Here is a 20591-nt window from a genome sequence, read left to right as displayed (position 1 = left end):
AGGAAGGAAGGAAGGAAGCGATATCGGAGCTACGTTCGTCCCAGTTAAGGCCAATTTACAGGGTACGACTTTGTCGCATGCGACAAGCTTACGACATGCCTACGACACGAATTGTATCGTGTAAAATCAAACCTACAACTCGCTTACGATCGTCGTGTACGTCACAAAAAATGTCGTAGGATTTTAAAACATGTTTTAAAATCCTACGGCAATTGTAGTGTATAGGCAACGTTGAGTGACGAGAGTTGTGTACGATTTTTACATGACGCAAGCAGCGCGCGCTCTAGAAATCGCATGCGACAGTCGTAAGCGAAAATCATACCGTCTAAATCGCCCTTTAGGCGGCGTCTCGTTTTAATACTAGACGCATTGAACGTCTGAGTCGTTTTCAAAGTCGTCAAGACGCAGTTAACAGGAGACGTTAAGGACGGTGCTTTTTAATACAGAGCCTCGGGCATTTTTGCACCGTTTTAATATCACTGTACGGGGAAAGTAGATCGTAGCAAGATTTATTGAAATTCAGAAAATGCGTGGTTTCTCCCAATTTTCTCTTTGAATTTTAATAGACCTTGCCAAGGTCTTCTTTTCCCACATATTCATAAATCGCGAAAAAAAAAATCTTTTGAATTAGTAGGCACTGGTCTGTGAGGCTCTGATTTCTTAAGACACCCTGAGATGCGCAGAACTTATGCGCAGTAAGAAAAGGAAGCACCTTCCTCAGTCGTCAGACGTAAAATGCGTTTAACTTATTTTCCGTTTTTGTAACGTCTTAGACGAGTTTAACGTCTGTAGCATAAAACGGCCAATAAATGGCAATATTTTTGTAGTCGAGATAATATATGTTGTTCAAAGCGTGCTATTTTTGAAAGGACCCGCAGAGAAATCGTCAATTTCTAGTTTTTATTGGGATTACACAGTGTAAAGAAGGAAAAAGGTTACTGACATCCCATGACATCGGATTAATGATTTCAACAATTCAATGCTACTGAATTAGGTGTAAAAACTGCGTAGACACAAGTTAAAAACTTTGTCTTACTGTATCTTTTAGTGAATGCTTTTTTTTGTAGTCGGGAGAGTATATATCATTCAAGGCGTGCGAGTTTTGAAAGGAACTGCAGAGAAATCATCAATTTCTGGTTTATTGGGTTTACACAGTGTAACTGAGGAAAAAGGGTACTGTCAACCCAAGATATGTTAGGAATAATGATGTTAATAATTCAGTGCTGTTTACTTGGATGTAAAAACTGCGTAGACACAGGTTAAAAACTGTCTTCTTGCATCCTTTGGCAGAACTGATCCAATTTCTAATCCTTTCTGACAGGTGACGTAAGATAGCTGGTTTAGAAAGTAAGGGAATTATCTCCTTAGTATCTAAGATGTTTTGGGCGCATTTTTGGGGACATATTGTGTGAATTCTGAAAAAGGAATACACTGAAAAATCTATGTTGTATCTGTTGGCTGGTAACGAAAACATCCTAATGGCCAAAGTAAAATAACCGAATTCTTAAAATGTTTAGAATCTTGAAGAATATATTTAATTTTCGAGGTATTCTGATTTAAGAATATCCTGGATATGTCCCCCAAAAACGCGCCCTTTAATACATAGTATTGTGTTTTTCTGCTGAGCTATAGGTGGTTTCACAAAACCATTTGTAATATTTAAAATATCTTTGTAAAGGTAAAACGAGATGGTGAAATTGGTGTAGAGATAGAGCAGTTTTCAACTGGGTGTTGTAACACCAAAACCAACGTAATTCCTCTGGCCAATCGCAGCAGACGCAAACAGCGCAATGAACTAATCAGAATTCACAGCAAATACATGTAACCGGTGCCAAGCGCGGGAAAACGCGTGCAGCAAGTTCACCATTGGTTTGGGTTTGCTTCTCATTGGTTGATAAAGTAGCATGAGTATTGTTAACCAATCACAAAGCGTAGTAATGCAGAACCAAAGCAAATGCGAATTACGTTCGACGGACTGTGGTTCGACGCTCAAACGAAATCCTCTCTATCCAATGCTGGTGTGTTTCAAGGAATTTGTTAAAATGGTGACTAGGTAACCGTGATAGATGTAACTAATGTCATTTTATTAAGAAGCCATTTACATTTTTTATTTATTTTCTTTCATTCCATTGCTATTTGACAGTTTTTTTTATTTTGGTTGACATTCATTTCAACTGTGGGTGGAACTTTCTTCTCTATTTGGAAAGGGGGTGGGGGTCAGACTCTAGCTGGCTACACGGGGAGGCTCCGTCCGAAAGGAGTGACCTTTTCACCCTTACAGTATGCGAAAGGTAGTGGAATTTAAAATTTCAGTACTTTAAAGGTTGCAAAAACAGGCTGTCCTGAAGGTTGGCACTTAAATCCATGTCGGTATTAGAAAGGGTACCAAACACCAAGCACTCGTCCTTCTACACCAATGTAGGGTGACATATCTTCGAGGGGTACAATTTTGTGTTTCATGTTCATATTGAGGGGTACAATTTCAGTGGACGTTGATACCTGAAAAAATGTCAACCTTAAAGGCCGAGCCTCCCCATATGACCTTTATTGACAATAGGCCATTTCCAAGTTGTTGTGAACCTCATTTTGAAAGCGAGGCTAAGTGCACAACTTTTCTTATGAAAATAGTTTTCTACGAATGAAAGCTAATTTTTAAAATAAAAACATTGCATTTAGCCTTGTTCACAATGAGGTTCAAAGCAACTCTGAAATGGCCTTTTTTTTGTTCCCCCATGCCCTTGTTCTTGTATTTATGTTGTCATGGCAACAGTGAGACGCACGAAGCAACAAGTTATGTTGTCTGTGTATTCCTGACATGTAAAACATGTTTGTAGTAACTTTGCGTGATGTAAGATAAATTCGCCTGCAGGCAGGAGGCAATAAAACAACAGGAACAACGTTTGTGTTTTTGCAATAATTTATTGTCCTGGGTTATCGCACGTCATATACTCTATTTTTTGTTATATCTTCTCAATTTATGCACCTTCTGGATGAAGCAATAAAAATGACAACAATATCTTCGGGCAGAACGCTGTTTGTAACAACGTAGCTGAAAAAGAATCAGGCCTTTTTAGGCAACAGTTGGAAAATGTTTTGCAATCAGATGTCAATTCTAAGCAGTGCTTTGGTCAATGAGCAATAATGTAGCCTCCCTAGCAGGGATGCAGTCTTAGAGCTCAAAATTTATAAACCTCGACCAGCGCCTGTAACAAACGGACGGAATAATTGGTACCAAAACAAATCTACCTAACTCCTTATGTATGCAACTGTCAATAACTCTTCACTGTGATTCCACAACGGTATTTTAAATGTCATGTCCATCCTTTGGCCTTTGTCCTTTAGTATGATGAAGCTTCTATCCTTGCACAGCTTTAATCTTTCCCAACACTGCTGCTCTCCTGGCAGTGTTTTGAAAGAGAGCACGGACAAGACCTCTAACTTCTTGAGCTGTACATTCGTGTGCCAGTGGACCCTGGAAACAAAGGTCAAAGCCAAATGTCAAACGTTTAATCCTTAAAGGACGGTGCCTACTTTTGTTACTGCGCGCGCGCATACGTTCTGGGCATTTCGAGATACTCGGGTTTCCTGTGGGTGGTGCCTACTAATACAGGGATATTTTTGCGCGGTTTAAAACTATGCGGAGAAAGCAGAACTTAGCAAGTGCTCTTGGTATCCAAACAGAAAATTTGGGGTAACCGTGCATTTTTCAGAGATAATAAAGCTTCAATTTCGAAAACAAAAAAAAAACAAAAAAACCATACATTGCTTTGTATTTTACTGCTTTTCCCGCAACGTCATTAACTGTGTAAAAATATTTCTGTATTAGGAGGCTAAGGACAAATACGACAAAGGTGAAGCAAAACTGCGAAATACTGGCAAAAACACAACTCTCCGGTGAACACCTATTCAGTAGCTTTTAAAAAGGTCACGCTAAAAAATTCAAAAGTTACAACCGCATATGAACCGAGGTGTGACTCTTAGAGAAGGGCTAAAAAGATACTATTTGTGGGTACAGTCGGCAAATCTGGACAGCAGATTTACAGGGTCTCAAGTAACATGGTACTACCACATACCTTTCCATCTGCCCAACGATCCACAATGTCTTGTAAACTGGCTTCTAAGATACCGATCAACTCCTTATAACGAGTCCAATGGGGTACGACAGTGCATATGTCCTACAATGCAAAAGTTATGTTTTGCTTCGTCACTGTGCATCCTTGTAAGGCCAATTTTGGTTGTGAACAAACCTTACCATTTTAAGGTCATAGCTCACTAATAAGCAAGAGAATTTGTTTGATGAGAAACTTAACTCACTGACTTAACTGATTAAGTGGAAATGTCTGTTGATACTAAAACAGACAACATGCTTGGCAAAACAGCGTTTGGTAAACTATCTGCACCTCTGCTTTGCTTCCCAAATGCTCTTTTTCCTACATAACAAACAAATTGAACGTCTGAAAAAACTAGGAAGTCAATTTTGTTGTAGTACAATCCAAAGCTAACCAAAAAGGAACCTTTTTCAAAGCCAGATTGACAGACCAATTTTCGGGACTAAGAATTATGGGGTCGCGTTTTTTCATCTTGTGCACCAGCGCTATGGAACAGTCTCCCTCTTGATGTGCGGAGCGCCCCATCAGTTGAGACTTTTAAAGTTAGGCTTCAAACGTTTTTATTTAATAATGAACTTTAGTATCTTGTCATTCTATGTATGTCATTAATTTATCTTTTCTACTTTTATCAAATTTGCTTTTATTGATATTGTATTTCTTAAATTGTTGTACATTGTAAAAGCATTGAGATTTTAATATAATGCGCCAGAAATATATTATTATTGTTACTAATACAGACTGAGGTATTTATTTCCTTCAGCCATCTTACCCAACTACATTCATCTGAAGCTGAATCTGTTTCCTGAGTGCTTTGAAATATCTCTGATCCTCTTTGGACAAGTATGGAGAGCAATGAGTGCAGCTGATGAGCTTCCTCAGATGAGATATCCTAAAAAAAATAATATTAATATGCAAGTTAAAACATTCATGACAGACTATAAAAGTGAGCGCTCCAGGACAAGCGAAAGAGATGAAGTGACATGGTGCAAAGTGCAACAGGAGATGGGGAAATGAAGGCATCAATCTGCCTAACCACTCTTAGAAACACATGGCAGTCTGTGGCATTTCTCTTCATCATGGTAACACAAACCTGCAAAATTTTAGGACAAAAATTCATCTTCCAAATCGGCACTATTAATCCTCACGAAATCAACAAACGTTTTTCATTCAACTAATTTATTCTTGTTTTCCACGTTCCTGCCACAAAACACAAAATGCGTGGTTCCACTACTCACTATAAAACATATACATTCCACAGATACTTGGAGCAACTCTTTTCAACATGCCCAGGACGGAGAAAATGTGATGTGTTCCATTCCAGGGCTAAAAGCTTTATATCAAGAAGATGTTGTTTAAACTAAATAACACCTTGAAGTGTTTTTCAGATTGTAATACTCGTCATTTAGAAGCATGTAATTCTCACCTCAAGTTGTAGTACTTCCCATGTTATGCGTTGAAGGACATCATCAAATAAAGCTCCCAGAGACTGACAGTAAATGTTTATTGGTAAAATACCGTTCCATACTTTACCGAGATAAGTTAAAAGATGGAGAATCTGAAAAAGAAACAATATTTTGTTGAAACAAGCTTACGTAAAAAGAGGGTATTTGAGAAGAAGCTCACACTGAGCCTTACAGTAGGCGAGTAAAAAATATTAGAAAGAAGAGATGATAAAGGTGGTTTTGAAGTAATAGGAGTGGACTGAATAACGTAAGAAAGGACGCTCAAGGAGAAGTGCCACTAACTTCTAGAAAGCACTGAATATAATTAACAAGCAACGAAGAAGAAGTGCTTGATCTGGTAGTCCAGGGATATTGCCAGTACTTCCAAGAAAGAAGAGAAGATACAAACGGTTTTGTGACGATTACGGGCGGTTGAATAACAGAAAAGAAAGCAATAATCTACTCTGCAATCGTAACTGACTATAAGATTAATAATTTGCTTAAGCTGGCTTGTTGTACTGTGTTACTCCAGAGACACTGCGAGCAGTTCCAAGAAAGGAGGGAGAATACACATGGTTTTGAGATGATTATAAGAAACTGAATAACAGAATAGAAGGCCATAACCTTCACTGCAATTATAACTGACTATACGATTAATGATTTACTTATGATGGCTTGTTATACCGTGGTTATGTGTGATCACCATACCAGCTGGGTTTAATACTGCACCTAACATCTTTCAGCGACTTTTAAGTGGCAGGGACACGTTAATTTGGCATTATCATCAAGCTATCTTTACCCACTTTTAAGAGATCTAGGGTTGGTGCATGGCACATCCAAATTAAAAGTAAGTTCGTAAGCCGTCAATAAGCAAAGTAGATAAAATAAGTGCAGGGTTTATTCTGGCTAAAAATTGGCTTCTGGCGGCCCATGAGGCCCCCTTCAGAAATTTTAGAGGGTTTTTTTTTTTTTTTTTCACAAAAAAAAGGCCCAAGATATTTCAGCTTCTAATTAAGAACATAAAAAAATGAACGATAAATTGGCGGTGGAAATTACTAAAAATGATCTGGTCAGGATCAACTTTTGCTTTTGATAGCAGATTAAATTACTGTAGCATTTTCAGGTGTTGAAGACGAAAACGATTTCAAAATAAAAGGTACTCCGTTGTCGTTACATATCTCCTTGTAATAGGCATGAAGGGAAGTTTACCTGGAGAATTTTACGTGTAAAGTTTGACATACTTCTGCAAACTTTGTGCGCAAATATTATTATTTGTGGGAATCCCACAATGGTGCACTGGAGAAGTGGGGAGTGTTGGTTTGTCATGAATCACACTGCTGAGAGCATCTTACGCGATAACACCAGCGAGTTAGGCAACCGCTTGAGGAAAAGAGATCTTTGAAAGTGCTGTCATGGGGCCTGGCTTAAGACATAGAGTCCTTGTAGGACTTCATGAGTAAGTTACCTGCTTCATTGTTTTTTCAACTTGCAATCCTTTTGCGTCCTCATGAACATTAGCAAAGCCTTCTGTGTTCTTCACTAGCTCCAACAAATTTGATTGTTGCTTTTTCTAGAAATAGAAGATCGTGACAATAAGTGCTATGCAAAAATACATCGTGGAAGGCACAATGGTTAAAATAACTATCACGGAAGTACAGACTCTGTATCTCATACATTTGCACTGTTTATGGACTAACACTGAACACACTGAAACATGATGTGAAAAGCTACTGATCTTCTTTATACTGTAGTACATCTGTACGTTAGCATGTTAGACTATTGAAAAATCGTTTAACCAACTCTCTCAAAGATTATAGTAGTTGAAAAATAAAATGCATTTCAATATGTTTTTGTAATGTTATTCTAATATATTATGTTATGGAAGATTTTGATACACTTTCACGTTTTTAGGAGCCAAGAACCTGCCTTACACTAGCAAGGATTGGCCGGTTAGTTGGGAGAACACTGGACTGCCGTGTGGGAGGTTGCAGGTTCAAACCCCGGCAGGACCAACAACAACTAAGTCGAAAGTGCTGCCTTTGTTATGACATTATCCTCAGAGACCCAGGGGCAGCTAGCCGGGTGGAAGGGATTTTCATGGGTGCAAGTTTACTACAAGCCCGGGGCTCCTTCCACCCAACTAGCTGCCCCTGGGTCTCCGAGGATGTAATGACATTTGCAAATGGTTAAAATTTCTAGTCTTCTTGGATTTGGATGGTAAACCGTATTTCCCATCTCACAATACTTGGTCCTAATAATCTGTGGGACGTTAAAGAACCCACACAATGTTGTAAACTGCCATGAGACTGTGTGATATGTGCGGTATATAAATGCATTACCATTGCCATTATGGAAAAAAACAGTTACTAACCAACTGTTCAAGGAAGCATTTCTCGCCCATTTGTCTGATGACTGGCACCAAATCCACAAATGAAGCAACTCCCTGATTAAGGGGTTCGGGTAGTTTGGGCCTGAACTGATGTCCTAGAGTGAGGAGATGGTGGGCAATATACATGCAGTTGTTATGATGCAATGCTGCCAACTGGGGTAATGTGACCTGAAACAGAACAATAGTGGAAGAAATGTGAGGCAAGGTACATTTTGTCGCTTCAGTGAGCCTTGAGGTCATCAAACTGACTCTTGTTTTTTTTTTGTCCACAGCATGGAAATATAATGTTATGTTATTGAACTAGTACTTATTCTCTTGTGTTAAGAAATTTAGTTTGAGCATGCCTTTTCTTTTCCTTTTTCTTTCAAAAATGAAAGACGCTGTAATCAGTTTTCAAGCAGTCCATTTTAGTCGCCATTTTACCAATTTAACTCAGACCACTCAGGGAATCAAACTAGAATGTTCCGACTCAGCTGATAATAAAATTCCAGAGATACTTTTTTGCTACATTTTATGAAACGTTCCTCTTTCCTTTTATCAACTGTCTTGACTTTTAAGATCCACACTGCAGTCTAATACAGGGTCATTAACCATTGCCAACATCTTGTTGGGTTTCCCTGCGATGTTTCTGAAAACCATTTAATACAAACTTCAGTGGAAAAGATATAAGGTGGTTCAAAGGATGACAGATTGCATAGCACCCTAAAAAATTAACCTGTAAAAGCCTTTTCGTCACACAATTTGTGTTATTTTTGGAATATGTTTGGATATAATTTAATTATTATTGGCATCGGGTTACAGACTGTTGCTTACCAAGCGTTGTTGGTGATACGTTGGGACAACATTACAGTACAATTCAAACATGTTACGCACAGTGTAGAACAGCTGAATAGCACTGGAACAAATACAAACAATACAAAATCAGTTGAAGTGTTCATCTGATTGCAGTGTTAACCTGGGACACTTTAAGCCAATGAAAGAATTAATTAAGCATTAATTAAGCAAAACCACTGTTAGGAATTCCCACTGCTAGGAAGCTTACACCGCATGGCTGTTCCACTACTTTTTTGTGATCAAGAAATTGCAACGAAGACTGCTTCATTAAAAATCCAGGTAATGATCAGCTGGTTTCCAGTTTAGTGGCATCAGTGCCTTAGTGCTGCTGTCATAAAAAAAACTCAAAGGCCAGCAGAAAAGGAAGAGTATACAAGCATGTTAAAACCTGCGTAAGGAAGGAATTAACATTGCTTATCACCAGTATATATAGATTCATACGTTTGTGGGTTGGACTGCGTAGCCTCTATGAGAGTTTTGTAGGCAAGAGTCATCAACTTCTCTGTGCTTTCACTAATTCGGCAAGCTGGGAGGCAAAATGTGAACTTGCTCAAGGTGTTTCCAGCATCTTTCTGCAGTGGTTCATGCTAGGTAAGAGGAATCAAGCACAAAAAATAAATGATAAATACACAAGTTTGTGGCACATACATTGACCAAAAAGCTATAGACAACAGGGTCAGGTTCTAATCCTGCTTACTAGGCCAGAGCTTAACTCGGGTTTCAGCGCTAAGAAGTAAATATGATGATTGCAACTCATTCCTAAATGAAATACTGAGCTTTTCTAGAGTTACCTGCAACACATTGCCAATACCTATTTATACACCTGTCCACAGAGAAACAATGCATGTGAGGCAAACGTTCTTCTCTAGGTAAACATCCTGATGGCAGAGACCCTGTGTAGTTGCACAAAACTTGAAAATAACTTCAGACTCAACCACTAACAAAAGACGTTCAGTCCACTAAAAATCACTACAAAATGGTCACCTGTTGCAGGCATCAAAGCTGTGGGAGAGTTTAAAAGCACCTATGTGCAGCTGCATACACTAGTGTCTTTGACTTGGAATTATTATATACGTGTACATAAACTCTGAATCTTCCCAGATGGAACACCCTTTTGCACATCAATCAAATCATGTATCAAGTATAATTATGCACCATTGACTATCTGTTTCTTGTGTATCCATATTTACAAACATGTAAAATAAAATAAAATAAATAAAAATAAATAAATAAATGGGAATTTCAGTGGAATCCACGGGGTGGCTCTTCTCTCCACTGTTTCCAGGTCGAATTGGAATTTGGAAATGTTGGTTTTAGTGGAGGGAGGAAAACCAGAGTACCCGGAGAAAAACCCTCGGAGCAGGGACGAGAACCAACAACAAACTGTATGTAACAAAAAAAAAATGTATGTAGCCTCATAAACAATGGCGTGTCATTCAACTGGGCCCAGTTGTTAAAAGCCCTATTAAGCTAATCCTGGATTAACGAGAACTGTGATTTGAGTTTAACTACCAAACAATAAAGATTTTTGTCTCTCAGTTTTGACGTTGTCTTTTCTTTACTATTATATTAGCTTAACATTAGATTTTGAAAACATTTTTAACGAGCTAGCTGAAAACCTAGGTTAACTTTTAATCATGGATTAGCGTTAATCAGCTTTTGAACAACTGGGCCCTGGAGTGTGGATGGTGTGAACATATATCAAATACACAACAAAACTGTTCTTTGTACCTTTGTCCCTTTCTTGCCTTGCATTGCTTTCTCTATATCTCCTAGACTGACAAGAACTGCTCTGTCCGTGCTATTGTCCACTTGAACGGTGTTATGTATGTCGTCTTTCATCAAGTCACGGGCAGCAACAAGGAGATCTTGACACTAAAAAGGTATAACAAGTGACAAAAATATACTAGGTGATTATGCAGTTCCAGAAAAATATCCATACTCCCCACACAAAAGGTTTTTTTTTATTCTGCATCCCCCCTCCCCCAGGAAATTCCAGTTTAGCTCCATACTTTGCTTCTAAAATTTTGGCTTTTTAGACACCCCTCCCCTAGGAATTTCCAATGACCTTCCTTGGGGTGGGTATGGGTCTTTTTCCTGGAACTGCACATTGCAAAAGGCTTAAAAACATGACCAGGCTTTGCCACAGGAATGGAATGCTGCTACATTTTTATCAGAACTGAACATATTACTGGCACTGTAGGTACCTTCACCGAAATAATCAACTCCTGCTTGCTGGACACCTTGCTATTACAGACACCCCATTACTACAGACAGAAGTTTGAGTCTAAGCGAACAGGAATTACCAAAAATAACTGTAGCTATGAGAGACTTTCACTATTACGGACACCAAATTGAGGCCCAAAGGTGTCTGTTATAAAGTGAGCGTTGACTGTACTACCTATAACACAATGAAGAAGGCATTAAATGAATTATTGAGGAACCAAGCCATGGCAAAAGGTTAGACTTAAAAACAATGACCTAACATTATTTCCCAAATCGCAATCCATTTCCACCATTGTCATTCATAACCAAAGACACTTTTTTATAGTTTCAGCACATGAGTAAAGTGACTTTTCACAAACTTCCCACGCCATTAAACAGTCGGACCTCTCTTAAGCGGCCACCTATTAAGCGGCCACCCTCCCTTAAGCCGCCACCTTCCAAAGTCCCGAATTATTATTTTGTCAGTAAAGTGCTGTATTCGATACCTCTATTAAGCGGCCAGTTTTCAAAGTCCCCAGGGTGGCCGCTTAATAGAGGTCCGACTGTATACAGCTGTATACTTTAATACAGTGTATCTGACAGTGCAGATAATTAAGTCTTAACTTTTCAAAAGAGTTGTCAAAAACAATCAAATACCTTCTTGTTACCAAAGTGAATACCGACATCTTTCACATAAGAAGTCAGGTCTTTAGTTCCCTCTGGAATTAAACCTGAAATTACAGAAGAAATAGAAATCATTTTTAAAATGAAGGAATTCTCTACCAATCATACGATAATATCCTTCCTTACAAAGGTCTTAAATAAATGTAAAATATTTCTCTCTAGCGTTTGAGTCCAAGGACAGAAACCTTAAGGTGATTCTCTCGAAATAAAAAAAGTGTCTTAAACATTTCTCAAACTTTCACTGATTGTTTACTGGTAAGCTTGTGTATTATTTCAAAAATTTATTTATTTATTTATTTATTTATTTATTTATTTATTTATTTAATAGGTCATTGCGCCCCCAAAGAGCTGGGATGCAAGCAAGTTACACCATAAATGCTTGCAGGGGTGGATGACATCATCACCAACTTAGCAAAGAGCCTGGGATCAAGACCATCAAACGCACTCCCTAATTTTTTATTATTACTAGTATTAATAATTTATTATTGTAGAGCCAAGCTAAAGTAAGGGCACACACCTATTGAAACAAGCTTTGCCTCAAACTCTTCAGTAGCTTTAATGACATCTTGATATTTTTCCAACTAAAAACACAAAAACAAAACCAAAACAACCTTAAAAACACCTAAACCAGTCTGCACCACGAATCTTAGCAAGTTTTGCCCGTTTGTTACATTGTTAGAGGGCCAAAATAATCTCTTATGCCCTCTAACACTAAATGGGTGAAACTACTTAGAAGACATGTAAATTCTAAACAATGTCATGCAGTTTTCAGTTGAAGGTTATAAAAACCAAACCAAAGTAATCAAGCTAACAATTCACAACAAAATAATGTAACCAACACAATAGAGAGCTTTAGCAACAATGATGGCGACGGCAGCAAAAACCTCATGTGATCACTATTTCAATGAATTCATGTTTTTCAAACGTCGTCGCAATCATTCGGACTTGCTTTAAATGTCAAATGTAGTTGAAATTTTCTGGAGTTGAATTCTTGGAGACCGCACCCAAGTTTAGAGAGAGAAAGAAAAATTAGTTGCCGTGTGTTTGTCCCCTCAGGAAATTTATTGTCAGTGATCAATGGTAACGAAATGTACCAAAAAGTGTAATGCCCGTGCAGAATTGTTGTTTTGGTTATTAAGCCTATTGCTTTTTTGACATTCTCATTGCCGTTGCCATCTTCGTTACTAAAGCTCCCTACTTAGCCAATCAGAAATTGAAACAAGTACAAGCAAACAGCATCAAGCAGAGAACATGCATGCTAGCAAGCGAGGTTTTGGTTTTGGTCCACGACGTCTAACTGATTGAGATGATGGTGTGTATTTATTTTACCAAAACAATAATTGCATAGTATAGTACAGCAAAACCAAAGCAAATGTGAAATTATTCTTGGCACTTAATTGGAAACCATTCTATTGAAGTTGTGACCTGTATAATTGACAGTACATTACGGGGAAAAAGTAAGTTAACAGTCTCGACTTGAAACTCGATTCTCGAAGTTGTAGAGAAACGAGTATCGAGGTTTGAGGCTTGAGTATCAAGTATCGAGATTCAAGATGCTCAAAGACTTTTTTGAGGATCTTGATAACAGATTTTGAGGTCCAAAAGATTAATTTCTTGAACCTCAAACAATAAGAGAGAGCAAAGCGATTTTCATGTGGCTCTTACATTTAGTCTCTTCTTAGTTTGGTTGAAAGTTAAACTAAAACCAAATCAAGGGCAGTGAGTAAAATGAAAATAATACAAACACCACAGCACCTGTGCACTTGTCTTAGGAACAGATTTCTTGAGGCACTCAGTGATGATATTTTCAGACAGAACAGGCCACATAAATTCACCTGTGTGGAAGATATCATTACAGCATTCTTTCAATATTGTTACTGTGTCAAAAGATCATGCATGAGCATCTGTACAGAGAGGCATTTTAAGACCAAAACATGCCTGCATTAATGCCAGCATCTTCAGCTCCTTGGGACACTCCAAATGACGCAAAGAAACTTAAAAACTCAACAAAACTCTTTAGAAATCCCAACTGGCAGAGAAGCTTACCAGTTGGCAATTCACAAAGCGTAGCCACAAAACATGGGCTACAAAACAAATCCATCTAGTGGTCAGAGAGGAGACATGAACATGGGACCATTCAGTCGCATCTCCTCCCCTGTAAATCATTCAGGATTCAATACAATTTGAGTTGATAACCTTTAGCTTCTGATGATTGTGCAAAGCTCTTACCAGCTGAGCTATTCAGTCAACTGGGAACTGGGGCCCATTTATCAAAAGTCCCCAACACTTTCAGGTGTTTTTCAAATCTTTTTTCTTTTTTTTATTTTTTTGTTGGAAATTTATAAACAAGTGCAAACTACCCAATGTCTTCCAAAAAATTGTGGAGATTTCCAAGCCAACAAAGAATGAATCTTTGTGTAGGGAGCAGGGATTGCGTAGTGGTGAGAGCACTCGCCTCCCACCAATACATCCTGGGTTTGATTACCGGACTCGGCATCATAAGTGGGTTGAGGTTGTTAGTGGTTCTTGTCCTTGCTCTGATCGAGAGATTTTTCTCCGGGTACTCTGGTTTTGTCCTCTCCTCAGAAAACCAACATTTCTAAATTCCACTTGGAAAGTGCCCCCAATTAGTGCTCTGAGATAAATACGTTAATACTTAAATAAAGTGATTTATTTATTTTATGATAAACACTGTTTGAAATAGTTGTCAGGCCTGGTAAGTTAATGGGAATTTTGAAAAATGGGCCTGTGGTCATTTTGTGAGTTTATAATGCACCCTTATATGGGTGGAAGAAACCTCTTATGTGCGTGAATGAAAGAGCCTTTCACTGTGATGTTAGCAAGTTGAGTAGTGGCAGAAAAGCCAGAAAAATTCATTTCAGCTGAAGGGATTTAAACCTATGACTTTGAAATAGCAGTACAATGCTCTTACCAGACATGACAATTGAGAGCATTTTCATGAAAACTAACCATGATTATACACACTTTAACCCTTTAAGCCCCAGCAATGATCAGCATCAAATTTCTCCTTGTTATATCAATGCTTATTCAATCCATGAGGTCATGAGAATTAAGGATATGATCACCCAAGGTGAATTTTCTTGATGTTTTAACAACTTCTCCCTGGGACTTTTATAAGAAAAGTATGGGGACAAGAAAGGATAAATTGTTCTTTGATATTAGGGGTTTAAGGGTTAATTTTTATAACATACCAAGTTTAGCAAACAGAGCTGCACTTGACACATCAACATCCCTTGACGTATCATTGTCTTCCTTAATACTTGTCCCATCAAAAAAGTTTCGCAAAACAGTGAGGATCTCAGAACACTTTGAGTATAATGGTCCTGAAAAGCGTAAGACAAAGATGACATTAGTACGTAAATTATGATCATCTGAGTGAGAGTAGGTCCTGTGAAGGACTGTTTGAGGTGACATTGACTGACGTTTTGACAACCCGAGTGGAAGTCATCTTCATCTTCAGAGTCAAGTAAATTGCGGAATGTCAGTAGATGGTATAAATGTGTCTGGTTGCAGCATCAACTGTAGGTGAAATTTTCTGGAGTTGAATTCTTGGTGACTGCACCCAAGTTTAGAAAGAGAAAGGAAAATTTGCTGTCGTGTGTTTACATGTACGTCCTCTATAAAACATCCCTTCAGGATATTTCACATTATAGTTGTGGAGTGACAGCAAAGAAATGTACCAAAAGTGTAATTAATGCAAAGCAGAGTTGCTGTTTTGGTTATTAAGCCTACTGCTTTTTTGATGTTCTTGTTGCCATTGCCATTGTGGAGTGACAGCAAAGAAATGTACCAAAAGTGTAATTAATGCAAAGCAGAGTTGCTGTTTTGGTTATTAAGCCTACTGCTTTTTTGATGTTCTTGTTGCCATTGCCATCGTCATTGCTAACGTTTCCTAATGTCTGAAGTGAACACACTTGACCATCATGCCTGCTCTAAAGAAATGGAGTAGGGACAATCTGTACTGCAAATCTGGGACTGTTAAAAAAATGTTTAGTGACACAAAAAGTGCATTTACCAGGATCTATGATCTTTTTTCCACTTTCCTTTGAAAATGATATAATGACCTCCTGATTCTTGTGGCTAACCTGTGGTTTAAGGCTTCAAAAGGATAAACAAATCAGTAGTAAGTGTATAGAAAGATGTCTCCTGTTGCTGTCCCTTGCTTCAAAAGAGAGGCTTGTTGTAACATGATGACCATCAGAGCTATGATGCTGGGAGTCAGCTAGTCCTTGCCATCAAATGTTTGGTTTATCAACAAGGTTGATAACTAAAAGTAAATTGGCCACATAAAGAGATTTGAGTGCTGATGTCTCAAGCATTTGGCCCTTTGTCAGAGCTTATCAAGGAATTCTGGGTTGTGTGCTGTGGTTGTGGTTTTTGTGCCTTTGGTTTTTTGTTTATTATTAATTTTCACTATGTAACACTTGATTGATTGATTGATTTATTTATTTATTTTATTTAGTTTATGTGCCACACACAAGTTACAATGATTGATAAATTACAATGATTACAATGATTATCAGTGAAAAAAAGATTATTAATATTATTATTATTAATTACCATTATTATAATTATTATTATTATTGTTATTGTTATTGTTATTGTTATTGTTATTATTATTATTATTATTATATAGCAATATGATTTCTATTTTGCTAAAATGATTTTTTTTACCTGGGAAATAGAATAACAGGTCGGAAGATAAACTGGACCAGTTTCTTTCCTGAAAAATTAACAATAATCATGGTCAATAAAAAAAAACTTAGTACTAAGTTTATGAAAAACAACAACTGAGTTTTGATTTTCAGACACATGTTTCGACAGCTCTCTTCTGTCATCTTAAACTGTCTTATAACTTGCCTGCTGCTATCCATACCTTTTGATAAAAACTTACTAGTTGCCAGAAAACAAATAATTATTAATAGCAATTTATCAAAAAACAGATTTACAAAATTATACAGGCCAACATTACCAAAAGATCTTAATAGTTTGTCCACAATGCCAAGAACCTGAAAGTAAAAGAGAATTTAAATGTTATTAAAAAGATGCCAAAAAACCACACAAGAAAATTTTAAAAAGAGGGCCTAACGAACTTACTTGCATTGCTTGCAGAAGATTACTCATTGAACAACCACCTGCAAACAAAATTAACCCGTGATTAATCAAAGGCTCGGGTATAACCAACCTATGTCACATTTTAGATCACTTTTTGTTGTCTTAACTCAGATTCATCAGAGTTTTTGCATGTGGCCTTGAATTCCTTCAGGAAACATTGTTCCTATGTTTGTGCTTTATGGCAATAAAAGCCTATGATTATAGGTAAGATTTCCCTTTTTATCACAAAGCCTGGGTAGGCTGGAGGGCAGGCAGTGAGGGAGGGAGAGGGAGGGGGAGAGGAAGAGAGAGGTGGAGGGACAGGGAGGGGGAGGGGAGATTACAGTTGTATAAATTCTAACCTGTATTGAGTTTGAGTTCTGTACTCAGATGGCCTTGTCTGTTATCCAGTGATGCAGTAGCTAGTGTAGTCCAAGCCACACTCTTGGCCCATATTCTTTCTAGTGTTGCTATAAGCTGAGCTTTTTGTCGTCGCCATTCATCCTTAAAGAAAATATCCACAAAACTCACAAAATAAAAATGGGTATTTACAAGAACTTTTGGTGGGTTGCTACTTATAGCGGAGTGTTCAAACCATTAGGAATGCGGAGGAGCGGCTTAGACTTTTGTATACCAGCTGTGAGTTTTCTACTTGGAGTAATCAGTTCAGAGTAGGGCATGTGAATGCCTTTTTGTGACTGGCAAGGTAGGAATTTGAACAAGCCAATCTTCAGATATGCCCAGGAGTTGCCTGGGGTGGGGGTGGGAGGGATGCGGAAGTTTTTCGAATTGATTGGCGCATAATGGTGAGGAACCTTCCATAGCAACAACATGATACACTGTAGTTAAGATTGCCCTACCTTAAAATACATGGACATCCTAGGAACCACCTTTCTTTGAAGCAAAATGGCCACTAGGTAACATTTACTGTATTTCTGACCAAAATGGCTAAAAAGCTATGCCCTTATGGGCTGCATTACATGTGCACCTTACATAAGGGGTCCCCCAATGCAGAACATGTGTGGAAGGGGAAGGGGGAGGTCAAATACAAAGAAGAATTGAAGGGGTGCTTGGAACAAGGCCCTAAGTGACTTTGATGTAAGGTCAAATTCTCCTTTGGTCTCACAAGTGAATAGAAGGCGATTTGGAAGGGGAATCTAACAATTTATCAGAAGTCACTTAGGGCTTTTTTCCAGGCACCCCTTCAATTGATGTTCGTATAAATGCTTGCTTACCCTAAGAGATACAAATATCTTTCCTTCCTGTCCAGCCTTCGGTAAATTTGAGAGCAGTTCCTTCTGCAGAGAAGAAACAGATGTAAGGATGGTAAAGTCCCTGAATTAACACAATGACGCCTCAAATGATCAAGAAAAGCATTTAAAATTTTACCACATCTTGCACAAGTTTAGCCGCATTGCTATAAGCTGACTTGTTGAGTTCAGCTGGAAAAGCATCAAGTGCCTCATGTATCTGTTAAATTAATAAAATCAAACAAAACCAATGTCTGTTTAGTTCGCCTTGCAAATGTTGTTTTAAACTTGTAAACTGTAAGCAATAAAAACTACTTTCAGTTCTGCACTTACCTTATAAAGCCTTTCAAGGAGCTCAGCAATTGCATCAGCCTCTTTTAATTGTCTCACAAGGTCACCATGTTGACGAGCAGCAGCATCAAGAGATCCTTCAACTGAGTTCTGTTCAAAAAGAAACCAATCTGGGAATCATATCACTCTGCATTTTTTGTTCTTGATTCTAAGACACTTAAATCTTTGGTTTACCCCACCTCCACCCCTCTGAAATGTAACTAACACTCTTCTCCTTTATTTGCATTCATCTTCTTTGGATCATGTTATGAAATAACAGGAAGAAATATGGAGATGATCACCAATCAATCAAATCTCTACGGCTTTAGAGGTTAATGATATCAACTAACCTTCAGTCTCCCAGAGAGGTTCTGTATTTCAGTGAGAAGGTTATTAACTTTCCAGTTCATTTCGAAGGTTGAATTACTGAAATCTACAAATTCATCAAAAGTGTACTCCTTGTAAATCACTTGAAGGACCTCTGCCTAGAAGATAATAATATTAATTATAAAATAACAGGTCAGAAACAATCGAGTCAAGTCAAGTCATCTTTATTTATACAAGGTGGTCTTGGGGGATAATTTCATAAATAAATTAAAAATTGATTGTTTACAGATGAATTGCCACTAAAACATCTAAAATAAGTGGCCACTCTTAGGAGATGGACATAGGAGATGGACAAGTGCCTGCTTGACAGTGGGTGGGTGGGAAGGAGAGATTCCTGGGGAGGGGGGGAAGAGTGTACAGGAATCCAGGAATGGCAAACTGTTTTTGGGAGGTGGGATCTTTAAGCTATTTGATTTTCATTCACTTAGAAAAGTCTGGTTCATACTTGCAACATAACAATGCCATTATGCCTCTCATTATGTCGTAAAATAAAAATTTGTGTTTTTCAGTCATTATGTGGCTAATGTGACCCAAGCCTTTGGGACAGGAAATGTTGATTGGCGCTGGAGTCTCAAACCCTTTGTTTATAATGATATACCTGCCAACTCTCATGAATGCATAATGCGTGAGTCTCACGCCTGCAGACTAAAGACATTGGTCTCCCGCACAGAGGACAATGTCTCATGCTTGACTCACAAATCCGGATGAGTTGTTCTTGACTGATAACAAAAATTCAATTCAGTTTTCCCCAAAAAGGTGCTTAAATGTTGACTTTGTGTCCTAACTGTATCACAGCACACTAAAATTTTTGTGTTTCAGTTTGCATTTTGATTTCAAATGCCTACATGTACAATCTGTTCTTAAATCTGAAGTGTTCAAAGGTCGTTGGAACATCTTCTGACATTCTGGGCAACATTTGGAAGTCTTCGGAAAATTGTTGGAAATCTTCAGAAGTGGCTGGGATGTTTTTGGAAATCCAGGTTACGATGAGATGAAATCTCATGCATTTGATTCAGAAAAAGTTGTCAGGTATATAATGATGAAGATGGACCATGACATGATTGCTTACACAGAGTAAGCTTACGTTACCCTTCAAGACATTTGGAAGGTCAGATGATCTGCTATTGGTCAGGATCTCCTGCTGCACAACATGCAGTATATGCATTTTCTTATCAATTTGGATGTTGACAAAGCTATAGTGTGGCAGCTGAACTTAGGAGATTATTATGTATTCAAACTGTATTTTAACTAGCTTAGCTAATTAGATATACCTAGGCTGAGAGATTGTCCTCAAAATTTCACATTTGCCCTCGAAGCTTCGCATCTCGGCCAAATATTCATTTTTTGGACAATCTCTCAGCCGCGGACATTATCAGCCGACAAACCAGCCGCCTGAAGGGTTTTATTTACGAAAATAATATTGTCTAAATAAATAAAATGCTTTCATACTCCCCCGGCCTAGTATAGACTCTTAACTTAATTTCAGACATCTGATCTGAATAATATAAACTGAGACTAAGAAAACTGCAGTCATAGGTCATGGTGTTATATGAAAATTTTGTCTGTTAAACTTTTCTAGCGTACGATATTTTTTTGAGCGTCCGAATAGTATGGTGAAACAAAAGAAAAAAGTAAACTCTTGCCTTCACTTCTTCAGCTTTTTGCAATGTCTTCTTCACGCATGAATTTATGTCTTCTTTCTCCAAACGACCAGACTTAAGGAGTACATCGGTGACCAAACTCGCACTTGGCTTACGAATTTTAGAAATTTCGTCTTTTTCCATCTCGTCCGCCATTTTGGCTCGTTGAGCTTCGCGCCAACAAAATTCGGTCGGTACTTAGTGTA

At 38.1% G+C, this 20591-nt stretch overlaps 1 protein-coding gene across 1 annotated transcript; it reads right to left on the bottom strand.

Annotated features, from left to right (window-relative positions):
- Nucleotides 1-1398: 1398 nt before the first annotated feature.
- On the bottom strand, nucleotides 1399-20580 carry LOC146455079 (centromere/kinetochore protein zw10 homolog). Its single transcript, XM_085094666.1, has 23 exons — nucleotides 20383-20580; nucleotides 18709-18837; nucleotides 18362-18469; nucleotides 18168-18248; nucleotides 18014-18076; nucleotides 17141-17282; nucleotides 16782-16819; nucleotides 16657-16693; nucleotides 16359-16407; nucleotides 15700-15782; nucleotides 14876-15007; nucleotides 13419-13498; nucleotides 12181-12244; nucleotides 11637-11710; nucleotides 10506-10649; nucleotides 9216-9361; nucleotides 8754-8835; nucleotides 7923-8108; nucleotides 7017-7121; nucleotides 5533-5664; nucleotides 4879-4998; nucleotides 4074-4175; nucleotides 1399-3472 (listed from the first exon to the last, which is right to left on the bottom strand). Exons 1-23 carry the CDS (start codon nucleotides 20539-20541, stop codon nucleotides 3356-3358), a joined length of 2373 nt encoding a protein of 790 aa, XP_084950792.1. The 5' UTR covers nucleotides 20542-20580; the 3' UTR covers nucleotides 1399-3355.
- Nucleotides 20581-20591: the final 11 nt, after the last annotated feature.

The sequence above is a fragment of the Pavona decussata genome, unplaced genomic scaffold (genome assembly GCF_977016875.1).
Source record: "Pavona decussata unplaced genomic scaffold, jaPavDecu1.1 SCAFFOLD_286, whole genome shotgun sequence".
NCBI classification, from domain to species: Eukaryota; Metazoa; Cnidaria; class Anthozoa; order Scleractinia; family Agariciidae; genus Pavona; species Pavona decussata.
The sequence above is the reverse complement of the archived record's forward strand: the minus strand, read 5'-3'. Positions and strand labels throughout refer to the sequence as shown.